This window comes from Stigmatopora nigra, chromosome 23 (assembly GCF_051989575.1).
Source record: "Stigmatopora nigra isolate UIUO_SnigA chromosome 23, RoL_Snig_1.1, whole genome shotgun sequence".
NCBI lineage: Eukaryota > Metazoa > Chordata > Actinopteri > Syngnathiformes > Syngnathidae > Stigmatopora > Stigmatopora nigra.
The window spans coordinates 1,638,275-1,658,077 of record NC_135530.1 but is presented as its reverse complement, the minus strand read 5'-3'; the positions used below and the strand labels follow the sequence as shown (position 1 = coordinate 1,658,077).

Here is a 19,803-nt window from a genome sequence, read left to right as displayed (position 1 = left end):
CTCAAAATTTTCATGTTACGGCGCCATCATGGGGAAAAAAGTTTGGATTTCATTTACTGCACGCCATATGATTGCTGCTGCGCAGAGAAGACGAAAGTAGTGCGCAGTATAACCCGAACCGCTGCATCTATTATTACAAAAACAACAATGACACGACCACATCAAGAAAACTGGACCATCAATTCAAAATTGATCCTCACAAGGTTTGCAGGGGGGTGCTATGGACACCAGGTAGGATGGTGGCCAGCCAATCACAGGTCTCAGGGAGACAAAAGACAACCACTCACACTCATACCGAAGAGCAATTTAGAGTGTTCAACTAGCCTACCCTGCCAATTTTTGGAATGTGGGAGGAAACTGGAGTACCCAGAGGAAACCCACACAAGCCCAGCGAGAACATGGAACATGGAATCTCCACATAGGAAAATCCAAACCTGGGATTAAACCCTCGATGACAGAAATGAAAAGCCAAGTGCTCATTGTATCGCCCTAGTTCAAAAATATGAAACTTTATAGGCCCTTTTTAAGTTTATGGCATGTGGCCTTTCTTGGTAACAGCCATCTCCACATTGCCCCATTTATAACTAAGGGTGAGTGGGTTGGGGTATGGTTCCAGCATTAAATGCTGGGCTTAGGGAGACGGGTGTCATGTGGGTCCGGGGCTGGAAAGAGCTCAAAAACTACTCGGTATTGTTGGAGATGCACTGAGTGTTCACATCACAAGGGTGGTTTTGCCATGAGGTCACTCAAAGACCAAAGAAGGGAGGGATTTTGCAGCTAGACAGACTCTAGCGACACTTAGTGGCTCGAGCGACATGTTTTATATATATTGACTTACAGTTATATAATGTCAACCAGCGAGTCGACCTAATGCCACATAGTAAAGGGCTAACTTGGGCCCGTAAGAGGACACACAAAAGATGGCCGCACGTGACGTATTAATATAGATATATCCCAAAGAACTCGACGAATAGTATTAGAGCACAACACCTGACGTCATCGACGTGCGACTGACCATGTGTTGAGCCTGTCCATGGCTTTTTGTTTGGGCCATGACTTTCGATTCGTATTTTGTCTAATGACGGTGTTGCCCATTCTAAAACAAGACGATCGACGGACGAGTGATAAGTACTGAGCTATTTTGACATGAGATCGTATTGATTACATTTTGAAACGCTGATTTAAACAGTAGGTGAATTTCACAGAGCATAATGGTGGCTCGTGATAACCGAACAAGCGTCACCTAACTTGATAGCCTGATGAAATGAGACCAATTTTGATTGTTCATTCATTCTCTGAACTGCTTTGTCCCCTCAAGGGTTGCGGAGGGTGCCTGAGTCTATCCCAGCTGACTTTGGGGAGACGGACAACCATTCACGCTCACATCTAGTGTGCAACCTAGAAGGAGTACCTGGAGTAAACTCATGCAGAACTCTACACCTGGATTCGAACCTTCCATGTAAAGTATGGCTTTTTCTCTCTCTTAAAACACGACCATTTATGACATGTGTCTAAGTGGCGGCCCGGGGGCCACATCTGGCCCGCTGCATCATTTTGTGTGGTCCGGGAAAGTAAATCATGAGTGCCGACTTTCTGTTTCAGGATCAAATTAAAAGGAAGACTATAGATGTATATTAAAATATCCTGATTTTCCCCCTTTTAAATCAATAATTGTAATTTTTAATCATTTTTTTTTAAACATAGTATAGAGCTTAATTTGAGATCAAGCGGGCCGGACCAGTAAACTCATTGCAAAATGACATAGAACTAACAATATATAATCCCACTTTTTACCTTTTGTATTAGTCACTAATACTAATAATTATTGCAAAGAATGAGTAAATTATCAAAATGTTTATTAACAGAATTTTCCTTTTACATTATGAACAAGAGAATAACATAAGAACATAAATAAAGTATATATAAATAAAGCATATATTTAAGTGTGTTGTACATAAAGCTGATCACAGAAATAGTAACAATGTTCCAAAAACATTTAGTACCAGCCTTGTGGAACTTAAAAAACACTGTTTTTCAACATCTGGAAAGCAATTTGAACAAATAAATAACTTTCAGAGCAATTATGTAGTAAGGCTTTTTTTTATTGAAAAAAAGTAAAGAAAAGAGTAAAGAAATTAAAAAAAACAACATAGTACAGTAAGGTTTTTCTTCTTTATAAAACAACATAATATAGTAAGGCTTTTTCACGCAAAAAAACGACAATATAGTAAGGCTTTTTATTCTTAAAAAAAACAACATAGTATAGTATGGCTATTTTACTTTTAAAAAACGACATAGTATAGTATGGCTATTTTACTTTTAAAAAACGACATAGTATAGTATGGCTATTTTTCTTTTTAAAAAAACAGCATAGTATAGTATGGCTATTTTACTTTTAAAAAACGACATAGTATAGTATGGCTATTTTTCTTTTAAAAAAACAACATAGTATAGTATGGCTATTTTACTTTTAAAAAACGACATGGTATAGTATGGCTATTTTACTTAAAAAAAAAAACGACATAGTATAGTATGGCTATTTTACTTTTAAAAAACGACATAGTATAGTATGGCTATTTTTCTTTAAAAAAAAAAAACATGGTATAGTATGGCTATTTTACTTTTAAAAAACGACATAGTATAGTATGGCTATTTTTCTTTTAAAAAAACAACATAGTATAGTATGGCTATTTTACTTTTAAAAAACGACATAGTATAATATGGCTATTTTTCTTTAAATAAAACAACATAGTATAGTATGGCTATTTTACTTTTAAAAAACGACATAGTATAGTATGGCTATTTTTCTTTAAAAAAAAACATCATAGTATAGTATGGCTATTTTACTTTTAAAAAACGACATGGTATAGTATGGCTATTTTACTTAAAAAAAAAACGACATAGTATAGTATGGCTATTTTACTTTTAAAAAACGACATAGTATAGTATGGCTATTTTTCTTTAAAAAAAAAAAACATGGTATAGTATGGCTATTTTACTTTTAAAAAACGACATAGTATAGTATGGCTATTTTTCTTTTAAAAAAACAACATAGTATAGTATGGCTATTTTACTTTTAAAAAACGACATAGTATAGTATGGCTATTTTTCTTAAAAAAACAACAACATAGTATAGTATGGCTATTTTACTTTTAAAAAACGACATAGTATAGTATGGCTATTTTTCTTTAAAAAAAAAACATAGTATAGTATGGCTATTTTTCTTTAAAAAAAAAACAACATAGTATAGTATGGCTATTTTACTTTTAAAAAACGACATAGTATAGTATGGCTATTTTTCTTTTTAAAAAAACAGCATAGTATAGTATGGCTATTTTACTTTTAAAAAACGACATAGTATAGTATGGCTATTTTTCTTTAAAAAAAAAACAACATAGTATAGTATGGCTATTTTACTTTTAAAAAACGACATAGTATAGTATGGCTATTTTTCTTTTAAAAAAAAACAACATAGTATAGTATGGCTATTTTACTTTTAAAAAATGACATAGTATAGTATGGCTATTTTTCCTTTAAAAAAAACAACATAGTATAGTATGGCTATTTTTCTTTTAAAAAACGACATAGTATAGTATGGCTATTTTACTTTTAAAAAACGACATAGTATAGTATGGCTATTTTTCTTTTAAAAAAACAACATAGTATAGTATGGCTATTTTTCTTTTAAAAAAACGACATAGTATAGTATGGCTATTTTACTTTTAAAAAACGACATAGTATAGTATGGCTATTTTTCTTTTAAAAACAACAACATAGTATAGTATGGCTATTTTTCTTTTAAAAAAAAACAACATAGTATAGTATGGCTATTTTACTCTTAAAAAACGACATAGTATAGTATGGCTATTTTTCTTTTTAAAAAAACAACATAGTATAGTATGGCTATTTTACTTTTAAAAAATGACATAGTATAGTATGGCTATTTTTCTTTAAAAAAAACAACATAGTATAGTATGGCTATTTTTCTTTAAAAAAAACAACAACATAGTATAGTATGGCTATTTTTCTTTAAAAAAAAACAACATAGTATAGTATGGCTATTTTTCTTTTAAAAAAACAACAACATAGTATAGTATGGCTATTTTTCTTTAAAAAAAACAACATAGTATAGCAAGGCTATTTTGCTAAAATACAACATAGTTTAGTATGGCACTTTGGCATAGAGGTTAACTCATCCGTCTCTCGTCTGGGAGGTGTGGGTTCAAATCCCGGTTGGGACACATTTTCACTTAGTTATTTCTATGTTGTTCTATTTGCAGTCAAGAAACTCAAATGATGACCAAGGAAAGTGTAGTCACTTGGTTGGCGCAGAGGTTAGATCACTGGACTCCCGTCTGGGAGACCTGGGTTCGATTCCCGCTGTCGACCTTTGGCTGATCACTACACCGTGTGGTTCGGTAACTAGAATAAGAAGAAGAAGAAAAAAAAAAGAAAAACTTTTTAATTTTTATTTAACACTTAGTCATACTTTTCAGCAAAAGGTTATATTCCGAACTGCCTTCGGCAGCTCGGAAGACACTTGATGGACCTGTATGTGCGAAAGGCGTTCTCGGGTCGGCCTTCGGCCGACCCTCGACCGCTTGCTTGGTCAGTGAACCGCCGACACCGGGAAGCGAACTCACGTTCTCTCGGTGCAAAGGCGAGTGTGCAACCCACTACACCAACTCGTGCCCCACTTATACATAGGTGTTGAAACGTTTTATCCAAGGAAATGGGGTTAAACACTTAGTCATTTTTTTGTTAAAATGCTTCATTCACCACTGAATACTTATACTTATACACTTAAACACTTAGACATTTTAACTTATTCTTTTAACTGAATATTTAGAAAATCTTTGCCGGCACTGGGAATTGAACCCAGGACCTCACCGGTGGCAGACTGATGACTTAGCCACTGGGCTACCGACCTGTGAAGAAAGAAGTAGTACTTATACTTTTATCCAAGGAAATGGGGTTAAACACTTAGTTATTTTTTGACTAAATGTTTCATCCACCACTGAATACTTATACACCTAAACACTTAAGCATTTTAACTTATTATTTTAACTGAATATTTGGAAAATCTTTGACCGGCACTGGGAATTGAACCCAGGACCACACCGGTGGCAGACTGATGACTTAGCCACTGGGCTACCGACCTGTGGGAGAAAGAAGTAGTACTTATACTTTTATCCAAGGAAATGGGGTTAAACACTTAGTCATTTTTTGACTAAATGTTTCATCCACCACTGAATACTTATACACTTAAACACTTAGGCAATTTTACTTATACTTTTACCTCAACAATTGTGGGAAAAACTTTGCAGGCACTGGGATTCGAACCCAGGACCCCAGATGTGGCAACCTGATGACTTAGCCACTGGGCCACCACCCTCTGAAAGAAGGTAGTAATACTTATACTTGTATTTCATTCATTTACCTGGATAATATTTGAAAAATCTTTGCAGGCACTGGGATTCGAACCCAGGACCACAGAGGTGACAACCTGATGACTTAGCCACTGGGCCACCACCCTTTGAAAGAAGGTAGTAATACTTATACTTGTATCTCATTCATTTACCCGAATAATATTTGAAAAATCTGTGCAGGCACTGGGATTTGAACCCAGGACCACAGAGGTGGCAACCTGATGACTTAGCCACTACCCTGTGAGAGAAAGTAGTTATACTTTAACTTTTATCTCATTCATTTACCTGAATAATATTCGGAAAATCTTTGCAGGCAACTGGACTTGAACCCGGGACCACAGAAGCAGGAGACTAATGACTTATCCACTGGGCCACCACTCTACAAGACCTTGGGAGTAGTATTTGTTGTTTTGTCTCTTTTCACTCCCAGATCATACTTAGTACCTTATGAATGTCTTTTAAACTTACTATTCTGTCTTCAGGTGTCCTCACTCCACGCTTTGAGAAACCTTTTTGCTGGAAGACTCTGCATCCCACAAGTCATCCATTTTTGCCTTTGTCACTTATCTTAAAAAATAAAAATAAAAGTTGACAGCAAAGTATCTCTTGTTTTATTATGTGACCTTGACTTTGATTCATAAGAAATATTTTTTTACTTACTTTTCTACTTTTTTTTAATATTACTGGAGAGAGTGTCTTTCCAATATTAGGACTTTCGTTTTAAGACAAAAAGTCTATAAAGGAATTTCAAATTGGAAAAGTCATCATTGAGCCTGTCTGTCCTTATGCGATCTTTGAAACGATTAAAAAACACTAAACGCAATACGATTTGGAGATATGACTGCAAGTGGAACTATATCTCTATAGAAACTTCCAATGGAGAAAACGGGAGCATTTCTTACCTTTTCGAATATTATGACTGCAAGTGGAACTATATCTCTATAGAAACTTGCAATGGAGAAAACGGGAGCATTTCTTACCTTTTCGGCATGCGTCGAGTACACAAAAATCAGCCAACGTAAAACAAACATCTTGGTGGATCTTCTGTTCATGTCCTTTAACAAACGTATCTTTGTTAGATCTGACCCAAATTAGATCGATTATGTGATATATGCGATTAAAAACCTGAAAAGACGTTTACAAACAAAACATGCGTACCGGTCAACGAAAGCACATTTCTTTTTCGGTCCGTTTCACTTCCGGCTCACCAATATGACGTCAATTCAGGGAACGCCCTCGACTTTTTTTCCTATGTGCTCACAGTTCCACAGCGTGTCCATCTTCCGTGATGGTCCAATATTCTTATGTGTATATACTTATAGAGCAGGGGTCGGGAACTTTTTTGACTAAGAGAGCCATAAACATTTCATATTTTTAAACATTATTCCTTGAGAGCCATACTCAGAATCTAAAAGAAAAAATACACAAAAATGTGATCATTAATTATTCATTTCACCACTTTGAAAGTTAAAAAAAGTCTGAATTCTTTCGAGAACATTATTTCATTGTTGCTAATCAATGAGTATTAATGATAGAATGCATGCAGAAGCGTCTAATGAAGAAAATATGATTCAAAAAGGCAGAGAGCCATGTACACCCATCAAAAGAGCCACATATGGCTCCCGAACCATAAGTTCCCTATCCCTGATATAGAGAATAGAGGAGCATTACGGAAGATGGACACGTGATCATCGTTTCTGCAAAATGATACTGCTTCTACACGCCCACCCCAAAGTTTTAGGGTCAAAAAAGGACGAGGAGGGATGTGGTGGTTCACGCAAGGTTTGTGCTTCATGCCCTTTTTCTTGGTGGTGTGGTCGTCCACCTCTTTTATCCTGTCCTACGTCATCGCGCTCTTCAGACGCGATGTGGACTTATTGTTTCCTTACATCAGGTAAAAGTACTTTATTCTTCTTTTCCACGTAATCTTAGAAAAACTCGATGGACATGTTAAGTTTCGTTTTCCCTTTTCTGTTGGTTTGCAGCCAATAAGAACTTGTCTGGTTCCCAATATTGCTGCTTAAAACAATATTACATCTTCATAACGACAACTATATGAATATATAACTTATTTTCAAGTTGCAACATTGTGTAAAATGACTCCAACATATACATATATTTGATTTATATGCACGACCGTTTATTAGATCGAGTGGGCGTGGGCTTACTATCGAAATGGAACTTTTTTTGTTGCCTCTCTTTAAAATGTGTTATTATTATTTTTATATGTATATAGTTTGAAGATTTTTACTGTTGTAAACTTGCAGCGACACAGCAGCAAACCCACCAGAGAGCTGCATATTCGGATTGATGACATTTGTTTCGGCATGTGCAGGTAAAACACGCACTCGTCCATGGGTGGGAAAAGTACGGACCGCGGGCCACATACGGCCCGTTGGGCTTTTTAATCCGGTCCACTGACATTGTCCAGTTTTTTTTCCTTTTTCCCCACTCTTATTTCTTTTTCGTGTTTCATAGCCCCTCTATCTTTTTTAAATGTCATTTTAATATTTCTTAATACATTCCTTTTCACTTGACTTTGTAGTACTTTATAGTTTTTACTTTAATGATGAGTGATGGGTGTGTTAATACTTGAGTCCTTTTTTTTTACAGCAGCTATTCTCATAAATCAACCATGTGCCTTTGTTACACTTCCTAAGAATGATTCACTTCTCTTTTTTCAGAGAAAATGAAAATGAATGTGTTTTGTGTGTAGGCATGGCTACCATTTATAGCCGGTTCAAATTCGTGGACAAGCTGAGTGAGAACACCAAGGTGGTGAATCCATGTCTCAACAAAACAGGGATGGTGTTGGGAATTCTGGCCTGTGTCGGAATGTGTGTGGTGGCCACCTTCCAGGTAGGGGTCTTCACAAAAATCACATGATGGAGTGTTTGTTATAATTCCTGTTTTTTTTGTCAGGAGACGGCTGTGACGGCGATTCACGACGCCGGTGCCTTGCTTTTTTTCAGCACTGGAGTTTTATATATTCTTCTGCAGACGGTTATGTCCTACCAACATTACCCACACGGCTCGTCCGTTGCAGTGTGCCGTGCACGACTGCTCGTGACAGTCATTGCATCGCTGGCCTTCTTCCCCAGTATCCTTTATTTTCCGAGTCAGGTCACGTGACATTTGGCGTGACCAAACGTTTGGTCGCCGGTCAAATGGGGACAGAGTTTACTGTTGAAACCAGCTTTCAGAATTATATTAGATATGAGACAGTACTTGGATGTGGGATAGTACTTGGATGTGAGACAGTACTTGGATGTGAGACAGTACTTGGATGTGACAGTACTTGGATGTGACAGTACTTGGATCTGAGACAGTACTTGGATCTGAGACAGTACTTGGATGTGAGACAGTACTTGGATGTGAGACAGTACTTGGATGTGAGACAGTACTTGGATGTGAGACAGTACTTGGATGTGAGACAGTACTTGGATGTGAGACAGTACTTGGATGTGAGACAGTACTTGGATGTGAGACAGTACTTGAATGTGGGATAGTACTTGGATGCGAGACAGTACTTGGATGTGGGATAGTACTTGGATGTGAGACAGTACTTGGATGTGAGACAGTACTTGGATGTGGGATAGTACTTGGATGTGAGACAGTACTTGGATGTGGGATAGTACTTGGATGTGAGACAGTACTTGGATGTGAGACAGTACTTGGATGTGAGACAGTACTTGGATGTGAGACAGTACTTGGATGTGAGACAGTACTTGGGTATGAAACAGTACTTGGATATGAAACAGTACTTGGATATGAAACAGTACTGAGCAGCTCAAAAAGAGGTAGAGCTGGTTTTGCTGACCATAAATCAACCCTTTGTCCGCAAAATGTTTGTCCTTGACAACCAAACCCAGCAGTGGTCTGTGCGTTTTTCGTGAAGCAGACCAACCTGCATCGAGTGAAAGAAAGCAAAGTGGGTGTCAAGGTGACTGACTATATTAACCATGTTGCACCATGTTGACTGAAGACATGTGTATATTTTTAGGACTATCCTTTCCACGTGGCCAGTGCTGTGTGCGAGTGGGTCGTGGCTTTCAGTTTTGTCTGTTTCTTCCTCACATACATCGACGACTTTAAAGTGAGCCCCCCGCCATTTATAAATGGCACTTTTCATCCACTAACTGCGTATTTGTTATCCTGCAGAGGTTCACCTTGCGGGTGGAGACAGAACTGATGTAGGGGAAACTGACAAGTCATTTCCTGTGTCATTTCTGTTCACTGCTGAGGCCTTTGTGCACTTTGCTCGGCAATTGCGACAGCACAATGCCTTTTAAAATTTACAATAAGCATATGTCACTGTCCTGAAATATGTTACCTGTAATTTTTTTAATTGGTCTGGGCAAAAAGACAACCCGAGTACCAGTGTGAGTGACATCATCATTGAACATTAGTTCTGAATTGTGGTCATGTTTATTTTCAAGAATTTTGATACCTAATGTACATGTTGTCAAAGTAATAAGACATATCACTGACTGATTATTGAATGTATACCTGCTTTGATAAAAATATTTTACTACTATATGTATATATGTATTTGTTTGCAGCCAAAAGTGTTTTAAGACTTTTAAGTGCATTTTATAGTGGTGAAAATACGGTAATTGCTATTGACTTCCAGGTATGAAGCACTCACTACTTTACAGTCACCTCTAGAGCCAGCCATTGTTGATGTTTTGGATTTTTTTGTATAAAATCTTGCAGTGGGGGAGGAGCTATATGATGGAAGATTTTGTAAACTAAGATGGCATCTGCATATTTAACAGTATTGCTTCAGTTCAGGTGTTTGTGTTTTTTTAATATCCGACAGTGGTGGTGTTTTGTTTTTGTTTTTCTGTGTTTTTCCATATATAAGGCGCACTGGATTATAAGGCGCACTGTCTATTTTGGAGAAAATTGAAGACATTTAAGTGCGCCTTATAGTCGTGAAAATACGGTAAGTTTGCCACCAGAAGTTTAACCCCCCTGAGCGCACTGATTACCAGTGTGAGTGACATCATCATTCCTCGCTATGGGCACACACCAGTATAAAACCTGCCATAAGCAAGTGCATGTCAATGTTCCCTCTAATTTTTCATGTAAAACATGCTGTAAAACACAAAAAAATATAAGAGTGAACAGAGCTACGGCCACTGGTTTGCCGCATAAACGATGCCATCATGGGGAAAGGGGTTAAAAAAAAAAAACTGTTTGGATTTTATTTACTGCACGCCATATGGTTGCTGCTGCGCAGAGAAGACGAAAGTAGTGCGCAACCTAGAGGGGATATTGCTTGTGTGTGTGTGTTATACTCACCAAACAAGTCTTCTCCTCGGTGCTTGGACATCAATTCCATTGGAAAAATCAGCTTTTCAACTCGTTCACTGCCATTGACGACGTATCAAAATGTCCATTGGCGTTAACCGCCATCTCTGTTACAAAAACAATTTTCATTCGATTCTGATATGCATGCATAAACATAAGACAATTTTCCAAAGTGCTCTCTCTCTCTCTCTCACCGTCATGGTCGTAAAGTCATATTTTATTCCGAGTGTGTGCTTTACAGGTTATAAATAATGGCAGAAAATTACAAAAATCAGCGTGCTGGAAGCCCCAAGCCTATTTACATAAATCTCACTCAAAAGTACGATAAATCATCTCTAGCACATATTTTTCTTTTGTCTTTGTTTAGCTTTATTTCTCTCTCTCTTTGTTCTTTTTTTACATTACAGCTATGAACAATGAGTTGGCAAAATATCTCTGTACATTTTATAATACGTTAATGCCATCCCATACGTACAGTAGTTGAATAAAGTCCAGAATGGAGGTCGCTCTATTCCTTTTTTCCCCCAAAAAACGTCCTAAAAAAGGGCAGCCAGCCTTCTGGAAAATGTAAAAAAAAATAATAATAATAATAACGTGAAGACAACAGCAGATGGCGGTGTTGTAATACTGTCATGTTAACAAACCAGTCTGAAATTAAGTTTAAAAAATAATAATGTTGACACATGCCTGCTTGTCCGTCTCCATGGTAACCTCCCCCTAAAACATTCAGTGTGCATTTACGTGCGCGTTTTAGTCGAGCTTAAACGCGGACAAAGAGAGGGAGGAGTCAAGGAGTCCATGTTTGTAGTCCTTTGAAAAGAGCGTGCGTGTTATGGCTGGCTACATTCTCTGATTTCCACAGTAAAAGACATGAGCGTCCGCCACTGCCCTGCAAAATGAGATGACATCACTTATCGAGAGAGCCCCCCTCCATATTAAAACCCCCCTTTAATCCCAACCCTCCCTCGGCAAAATGGCCGACATGCGCCTCACGAGCCACATGCTTTTGTTTTTGTTAAAAAAAGAAACCTGACATTTTCAGGCCGATTTTGTGGGGGAGAAAAAAAATGAAAGAACATAAAAGGACAAGAAAATGAAAAGTACTCCTCCGTCAGCAGGCGTCGCTATGACGACCGGGCAGCCAAGTCGTCAGGGGACGGTTGAGTGAAAAAAGAAAAAAAGGAAAAAAACGACGCAGAAAGAAAAGGAAAAGGAAATGACCGACAGAATAGGACGTTTCCTCTAGTGGTGGGGAAAAGAAGTGGACCCCTGGCTCATGCAGGTTGGCCAAATGGGGGGGGGTGAGGAGGACGGGCTGGAGCACCCCCGAGCGAGCGATCAAGCGCCCCCTCCTATGCCCGCCCTCCGAAAGGCACGCGCACGCAGGAGTGCACAATGTTAAAAAATAGTGGTCTCGTACTTGGTGTTGACTCCTCTCTTGGCCTCCTGACCCGGTTCCACTATCCACGGCACGTTGGCGTGACCTTTCTGATCCATGGACGCCTGCTCCATCTGAACCCCCAACAAAAAATAAAACACAAATGGGAAACAGGGTCAGGTGTCCGTCGATGCAAATGTCGGTGTTTGGTCGTCGGTCAAATGGTGACAGGGAGTTTAAATTATATTCCTGAGAGAGTTTAATATCTAAGAGATGGAGTTTAATATCTAAGTACTGCTTAATATCTTAGAGAGAGTTTAATATCTAAGTACTGTAGTACTGTTTAATATCTAAGTACTGTAGTACTTTTTAATATCAAAGTACTTTAGTACTGTTTAATATATAAGTACTGTAGTACTGTTTAATATCTAAGTACTGTAGTGCTGTTTAATATCTAAATACTGTAGTACTGTTTAATATCTAATTACTGTAGTACTGTTTAATATCCAAGTACTGTAGTACTGTTTAATATCCATGTACTGTTTAATATTTAAGTACTGTTTAATATCAAAGTACTATTTCATATCTAAGTACTGTTTAATATCTAAGTACTGTTTAATATCTAAGCACTGTTTAATATCTAAGCACTGTTTAATATCTAAGTACTTTTTAATATCTAAGTACTTTTTAATATCTAAGTACTGTTGAAACCAGCTCTTAAAATTATATTCATGAGAGTTTAATATCTAAATATCTACTGTTTTCAACAGTACTTCGATATTAAACAGTACTTCGATATTAAACAGTACTTCGATATTAAACAGTACTTCGATATTAAACAGTACTTCGATATTAAACAGTACTTCGATATTAAACAGTACTTAGATATTAAACAGTACTTAGATATTAAACTCTCTCTCTCATGAATCAACAGTAGATATTTAGATATTAAACTCTCGACGTCAAAGTTGTCCCCGATATCTCCTCATTGTTTTATATTATATTAAAGATAACTAAAAATGAACCTAATTTGGCATGGCAGGGTAAAAAAAATGCTTACGGATTTGCGGACGTTGACGCCACGCGGCTTGGGCACGGGTTTGCCGGGTTTTCCATCGAAGCTCTCGGGTAGAGTGGACGAGCCATGGCCGCTTTTACGCGCCTGCAACGCCAGTTGGTAGGCCACCTCGAAGGCCTGACCCAGAGTCAGGATAATCTCGTACGCCAAGTTCTGGGAATAAGGGGAAAAAAAACGGCGGCGTCACAAACAGAAACGCAAAAGTCGCTCAGCTTTGGGCGAATTTTCAGGTCGCTAACCACGTCAAAGGCGGTGAAGACGTGGCAGTAGTGATGGCTGGACTTGAGGTCTTTGGTGATGTAGGCGAAGGTGGACAGGTCCTCGGGGTCCTGAGCTGCGCACGAGATGTTGCGGATCTCGTGCTCGGCGATGACGTTCTGCAGACAACCATGGGTTAATAATATTCCCCTCTTTTTGTCTCCAGACAGACGTTAAACAAACATCATTTATTATTCAGGGCATATTTCACACAGCCTTCTGCTTTGAGAGCTTTTGTCTGGCAGCCATGAGAAGATGCCAAAGTCCTCGTCTCATTAACGCATCGGACGCCATTGATCAGGATGGATTCTCACTTGCAAGATACTACTGGATATGCCCGATGTCTTCTTTATATATTGTTTTATGTTATATTAAAGTATATCTATACTTTTTACTTGAATGAGTGATGAGTATGTTGGTACTTTAGTCCTTTTTTTCTGTTTATGTTTCATATGTACTGTTAACGGATGCACTTTTTTATATGTATTTTTTAATATTATTTATATATATTACTTTGTACTTTCTACTTTTTACTTGACTTTGTACTTTATAATTTTTACTTGACTTTGTACTTTATACTTTTTACTTGACTTTGTACTTTATACTTTTGACTTTAATGATGAGTGATGAGTATGTTAATACTTTAGTCCTTTTTTTCTGTTTATGTTTCATATGTACTGTTAACGGATGCACTTTTTTATATGTATCCTATCTTGTGCTGACCCGGCCCATCTCTCACATTTTTAAAGTCAATGTGGGGCACCCCCGGGCCAAAAAATTTGCCCACCCCTGACCTAAAACATAACATAACGCCACGTTTACCTTGTTGGTGGCATCGATGAATTTCACTCCCTTGTAGGAGACGGAGAGGATGATGGTTGGCACTTTTTTCATCTGCTCTGTCGACTTCTTGGAAGGCGGAACAGACACAAGCATAAAGAAACAAATCACTAAGATGGCACATTCTCCTCCACTAAAGTTAGTATTGTGACGTTGGCGTATGACGACATACCCGCATTTTGGCGCAAGCGTCATGCGTGGATTCGGTTCCCCTCAACTCCTTGACTAGCATGGAACCCAGGTACTGTGTACAAACACAAAAAAATTACAGTTCAAACTGGCCCAAATACTCTCAAAGGGTGAAAAGGTCTAATCCAAAACAGATGGTTTGCACATCACAGATAAAGATTAGGAAAATACTACATTTTTTCATCAATTTTTATAATCCAGTTAATCTCCCCACTTTATGAGGAGCCATTTTTGGGGATTTTCTGCTTGATTTATGAAGGCTGTTACTTTGTACATTACTTTGTACTTTATACCTTTTACTTTACTTTGTACTTTATACTATATACTTTTTACTTGACTTTGTACTTTAAGGATGAGTGATGAGTATTTTAATACTTTAGTCCTTTTTTTCTATTTCTGTTTCATATGTACTGTTAACAGATGCACTTTTTAATATTATTTACATATATTTTTTATATTATTTATATATATTACTTTGTACTTTATACTTTTTACATTACTTTGTACTTTATACTTTTTACATTACTTTGTACTTTATACTTTTTACTTTAAGGATGAGTGATAAGTATGTTAATACTTAAGTCCTTTTTTTTCTGTTTATGTTTGATATGTACTGTTAACGGATGCACTTTTTTATATGTATCATATCTTGTGCTGACCCGCCCCATCTGTCAAATTTTTAAAGTCAATGTGGCCCCCCCGGTCCCAAAAGTTTGCCCACCCCTGACCTAGTAACAAACTAAATATTTAGGTAGTTTGATCCAGGTCTCTTAATCCAATTTTTTGAAATATCTCAATATAATCTAAAATGATTGTAGAAAAACACCAAAGTACTCACATAGGCTTCATAGTCACATGACTGAAAGATGAGTTTCTCAGGGTGGTGCTGCCAATACTGAACCGGCGTGGACGAAGTGGCCTCATTGGGCGGACGCAACGTGATGGGCTCGCACCATTCGCCCGCCTGTGGACGACGTTGGAGTCAGACGCCAATGGAGAAGGAAACCCCGACGGCGTGGAGGCGCCCTTTGACTCACCATGCTAACTTGCGCCATCTGCCGCTCCAGTTTAGATCGCGGCACGTCGTCAAAGTAGTTGTCGTTGCTGCGCTGCCGCCGCCGCGCGTCCGCCTGCATGATGAGGTGCTGCACGTCCAGCGAGCCGCCCGGGACCCCCGCCGCGTACGCCGCCGGGTTGAGCTGGGGGGGTGTGTGGTTGCCGACGGGCTCCTGCGCACAAAGTCCCCGGGGCGCTCTAGCGTCGGGCGTAAAGACTCGGGACGTAAAGCCCAGGCCGGAACGCTCACCCGAAGCGAGATGGCCCGCGGGGGTTTCTGGGGGGTGTCTTCGTGGAGGCGGTCCCCCAACGAGGCCAAGATTCGTTTCCTGTGACCGATTAGACTGATCTTCAGAACCTGGATGGTGAACAGAGAGAATTTTGAGGAAGGGAGCCACAAACAATTCATATTTTCTAAAAATATTCCTCGTGAGCCATACTAGGAATTTAAAGTCAAAATACATACATGTAAACCAGTGCCTTTTCCATTTTTTTGTCATTTCACCACTTTTAAAGTGGAAAAAATGAATATTATTAAAAATATTCTTATGCTGTTGCTAATCAATGAGAGGATGCATTCCAGAAGAGTCTACTGCAAAAAAAATGAAGATTAAAGCAGTTCTAGATGTAATATCTAAGTTCTGTCATCAGCTGTTATACCAGTACCCTGTTTTTTCCACTCCCCATACTATTTCTCGATGCCAATACTGTACCAAAACCTTGTTTTTGCTGGTCAAATGTACTTCGATATTAAACAGTACTTAAATATTAAACAATACTTAAATATTAAAACAGTACTTAGATATTAAACTCTCATGAATATAATTTTGAGAGCTGGCTTCAACAGTAAACTCTCTGTCACCATTTCACCGGTGACCAAAAGACCGGCGACCAAACGTCCAGCGACCAAACATCCGGTCACGGAACTAAGGGGAGTCTGTCAGCGTTCATTCCATTCCATTTAGTTAATTGTTTTTCAAATGCTTTTGAATTTTTTAGTTCAGTAGGATACTAAATAATTCATCACTCATTTTCTACATTATTCATGACTCCCACATTATTAAAAATGTATCATTTGTTAGATTTTTTCCGTGTCTTTTATAAGAATTTGGACACGATTATTAATCGTATAGTCCTCTTTATTGCTAACATTTAAATTTTTTGAAACATAGTAGTAGGGAGTCATTTTATTGAAGTACTACTAGTTTGGGTCGATGTACTTTTACACTCAAACGTGATCCAAATCTGACAAATTCCACCACTCGAGTCTTTTTAAAACTGATCCAAATCCTCCATGGGAAGGATAAATTTGCATAATGTTTTGCATTTGTCAAGATGAACACGATGAGAAGAAGACAGTCGAATCACCATGGTCACAAATACCTGACAAGCAAGTACTCCATGCAAATGAGCGCCCAGTAAATCAAAGCATTCCGCCATTTCGCTTGCGTAACGTCGTCTCTAGAGTAGCGCACAACGCTAACCTCCTCGCCACGCTCTGACGGCTTGTTGTCATCATTTCTGGCGCTTAATGAATGCATCATCTGATGGCGCATCATTACGCCGTGTGGCCATCAAACGCGCAGTGTGATGTTGCCGTTTTCATGGCGATGAAAGGATTGTATTGTTCCCGTGGCGACTAACCGACTACTTCCGACTGTGCCAGTTACCATTTTTATTTTTTTTTGCTTTTAAAATAAAATAATAAAAGAACAGCGGGACAAAAACGGCCTTCGGCGAGGACGTTTGCTCCTTGGCGCAGCAGCCAGTGCGACTACTAACCTCTGCTACGAAGTCTGTATTTGTGTTAATTAGCTTTGCCGCTAGCGTAACCATTTTTCCCAAAGGTCTGCGTCACACACACACACACACACACCTACACAGCATGACGAGGTTTGGATAGCAACACGGTCAGATTTAAAAAAAAACTTGAATGTGTAATTACAGTTTGACAGGATTGGTTACATGAGCCTTTCAATGGTGGAGAATGGAACTAAAAATAGCGGTGTCAAAGCAACACGGAAAAAAATGGCGTCTTTTCGGGGTGGGATCTATTCATGGCAGACATTGTGAGCAAATTTCATCGTGATTGGAGGTTTTGGTCGCATGGGACGTTTGGTCGCCCGGGACGTTTGGCCGCCCGGGACGTTTGGCCGCCCGGGACGTTTGGCCGCCCGGGACGTTTGGCCGCCCGGGACGTTTGGCCGCCCGGGACGTTTGGTCGCCGGGGACGTTTGGTCGCCCGGGACGTTTGGTCGCCCGGGACGTTTGGTCGCCCGGGACGTTTGGTCGCCCGGGACGTTTGGTCGCCCGGGACGTTTGGTCGCCCGGGACGTTTGGTCGCCCGGGACGTTTGGTCGCCCGGGACGTTTGGTCGCCCGGGACGTTTGGTCGCCCGGGACGTTTGGTCGCCCGGGACGTTTGGTCGCCCGGGACGTTTGGTCGCCCGGGACGTTTGGTCGCCCGGGATGTTTGGTCGCCCAGGTGAATATAATTTTGAGAGCTGGTTTCCACAGTAAGTATTTAGATATTAAAATCTCCTGTATATAATTTTGAGGCCCAAAACAAAACCAAAAAAAAAGGCTGCTAGGAACTGCAGAAGAAATAGGAAAAGATTCCCAACTTTCAAATCAGCACGAAGAACTGAATTTTCGAAAAAATATCTTTTACAAAAGGCTGAATAGATGCAGCTACTACTTTAAGTACAGCAGACACCAGGCAGAAGTTCACCAGTTACCATGGCAACAGCGCATAAATGTGTCAAGCTATATTTTTAAGAGTGGGGCGGGGTTAGGGTAGGCTACTACCGCATCCGGGGCCGGTCGGCGCCACGTTGCCCGACGTCGTCCGCTCTTGATGTCGTTAACGAGCAGATTTTCTGTCCCCGGTCCGCCAGCCGGCGTGCTAATCTCGTTAGCGGCGTCGTAACGCAGATGGGAGGGGCCTTGATTAACGGATTAAGCCGGCGCACATAAAGAAAGCCTGCACAGGCTGTCGACGTAACCCGATGCCAAAAAAGTGAAAATTCATTGGAAAATGCTCTCAAAACATTTATCCAAAGATGTTCTTTTTCTGAATATACTCTAAAAAAGAGCTGGTCAACTTTTAGGGGGGGCTCACTCGAGGAATAAAAGGTCATGACCTCTGCAAGATAGTAAGTACATTGACTTCTTCACAATCGATGGCAGTGGGTCAGGTTGCCGTAAATGGACTCTGAGTGGAGATCATATTGATCGATGCGAGTCTTAAAGAGATGTTTTGGAGCACTTGGATACAAGATTATGTTCTATTTTCCAACTAGCAAACTTGATAAAATCAAATTGATGTCAAACAATAAAAAAATGACTCCAAAAAGTCTCAAAAACCCTCACTGTGTTTGTACTGGAAAAAAAACATGGCAACTAGTCTGTAAATTCCCCAAAACTGAAATCCTTGGTCACCAAAATGTATATTTTATAAGTACATATTGCTTTGTTCATAAATAAGGTAACTGCCTCTGAAATACTGCGTTTTTTTTTTAAAAGGGATTCATTTTAGGCTAACAATTCATATTTAAATGCCAACATTAGTCCCATTCAATGGTTAACCCATTAATTGCCAAAGTACCTACATTTTTTTAAAAAGGGGCTCAACTGGCTCTGCCGGATGCAAGTGGTTGCCTAGCGACCAGCACGAGCCGAACAGTGAGGCCACCGCGATGTGTTGGAAGTGCTAAAACCGTACAGTAGCCAATGGGAGCGGCCAATGGCGGCCCGGCGTGAAGAGGCCCGCCTACACGGAGACAGATGCAACTCCATTAATAGCGCGAGGAGTAGAACTAGACTGTTTGTTAAATGCTGCAGGATCAACTTGAAAAATCAGCCACCCGCCCCCTCCGTATACACTAGGATGAGAGTTGATGCTATTTTATGGCATCCCAAAATACTTCACAGGGGGGAAAGATAAAGCCGCTTTCATAAGACGCAAAAGGTACAGAGTATACGTTATGTCGTGTTCCGCAGTAATCGCATCAGTCCAAAGACATGGTGTTTTTTTTATTTGTATTTCTCAAGATTGTCTGGCAATTGGGTCACACGAGGCTGGTGTCAAGATGATTTATGTGCTCTTGGAGTTGCGTCACGGCGAGAGAAGCCAAACCGTTTTTTTTTGGGCTAAATACGGATGCCTCAAATTTTGCTTCCGACGCCTTCGGATCGGCTTTTATTCTTACGCCCGCTTTGTGGATGTCAAGCCAGTCAAATGTACTGAGATATTAAACA

The 19,803-nt window shown here is 39.4% G+C and overlaps 2 protein-coding genes and 1 long non-coding RNA gene across 5 annotated transcripts in view; 1 reads left to right on the top strand and 2 right to left on the bottom strand.

Moving 5' to 3' along the window:
* Positions 1–4,455: 4,455 nt before the first annotated feature.
* On the bottom strand, positions 4,456–8,686 carry LOC144181144 (uncharacterized). 2 transcript variants are annotated; one of them, XR_013324627.1, is made up of 4 exons: positions 6,410–8,683; positions 5,715–5,996; positions 5,117–5,534; positions 4,456–4,885 (listed from the first exon to the last, which is right to left on the bottom strand). It is a non-coding gene; the product is annotated as an uncharacterized LOC144181144 (long non-coding RNA). The 2 variants fall into 2 exon arrangements; XR_013324626.1 differs by having other exon boundaries at positions 5,715–8,686.
* On the top strand, positions 6,871–9,966 carry dram1 (DNA-damage regulated autophagy modulator 1). The gene is made up of 7 exons (XM_077709450.1): positions 6,871–7,323; positions 7,697–7,764; positions 8,146–8,288; positions 8,352–8,529; positions 9,302–9,360; positions 9,433–9,525; positions 9,591–9,966. The coding sequence occupies exons 1-7, from the start codon at positions 7,193–7,195 to the stop codon at positions 9,624–9,626; spliced, it is 708 nt and encodes a 235-aa protein (XP_077565576.1). The 5' UTR covers positions 6,871–7,192; the 3' UTR covers positions 9,627–9,966.
* Positions 9,967–10,941: 975 nt separating this feature from the next.
* anks1b (ankyrin repeat and sterile alpha motif domain containing 1B) overlaps positions 10,942–19,803 on the bottom strand; it is a 41,879-nt gene continuing 33,017 nt past the window's right edge. Inside the window, exons 20-28 of one of the 2 annotated variants that reach the window (XM_077709441.1) lie at positions 15,795–15,902; positions 15,526–15,717; positions 15,327–15,452; positions 14,472–14,543; positions 14,282–14,365; positions 13,441–13,578; positions 13,184–13,354; positions 12,166–12,257; positions 10,942–11,634 (exon numbers count right to left, since the gene is read on the bottom strand). In XM_077709441.1, coding sequence (XP_077565567.1) covers positions 11,586–11,634; positions 12,166–12,257; positions 13,184–13,354; positions 13,441–13,578; positions 14,282–14,365; positions 14,472–14,543; positions 15,327–15,452; positions 15,526–15,717; positions 15,795–15,902 — 1,032 coding nt within the window. In that variant the 3' untranslated portion in view covers positions 10,942–11,585. Of the gene's footprint in view, positions 11,635–12,165; positions 12,258–13,183; positions 13,355–13,440; positions 13,579–14,281; positions 14,369–14,471; positions 14,544–15,326; positions 15,453–15,525; positions 15,718–15,794; positions 15,903–19,803 lie in introns of both variants that reach the window. The other variant, XM_077709440.1, reaches the window with a different exon arrangement.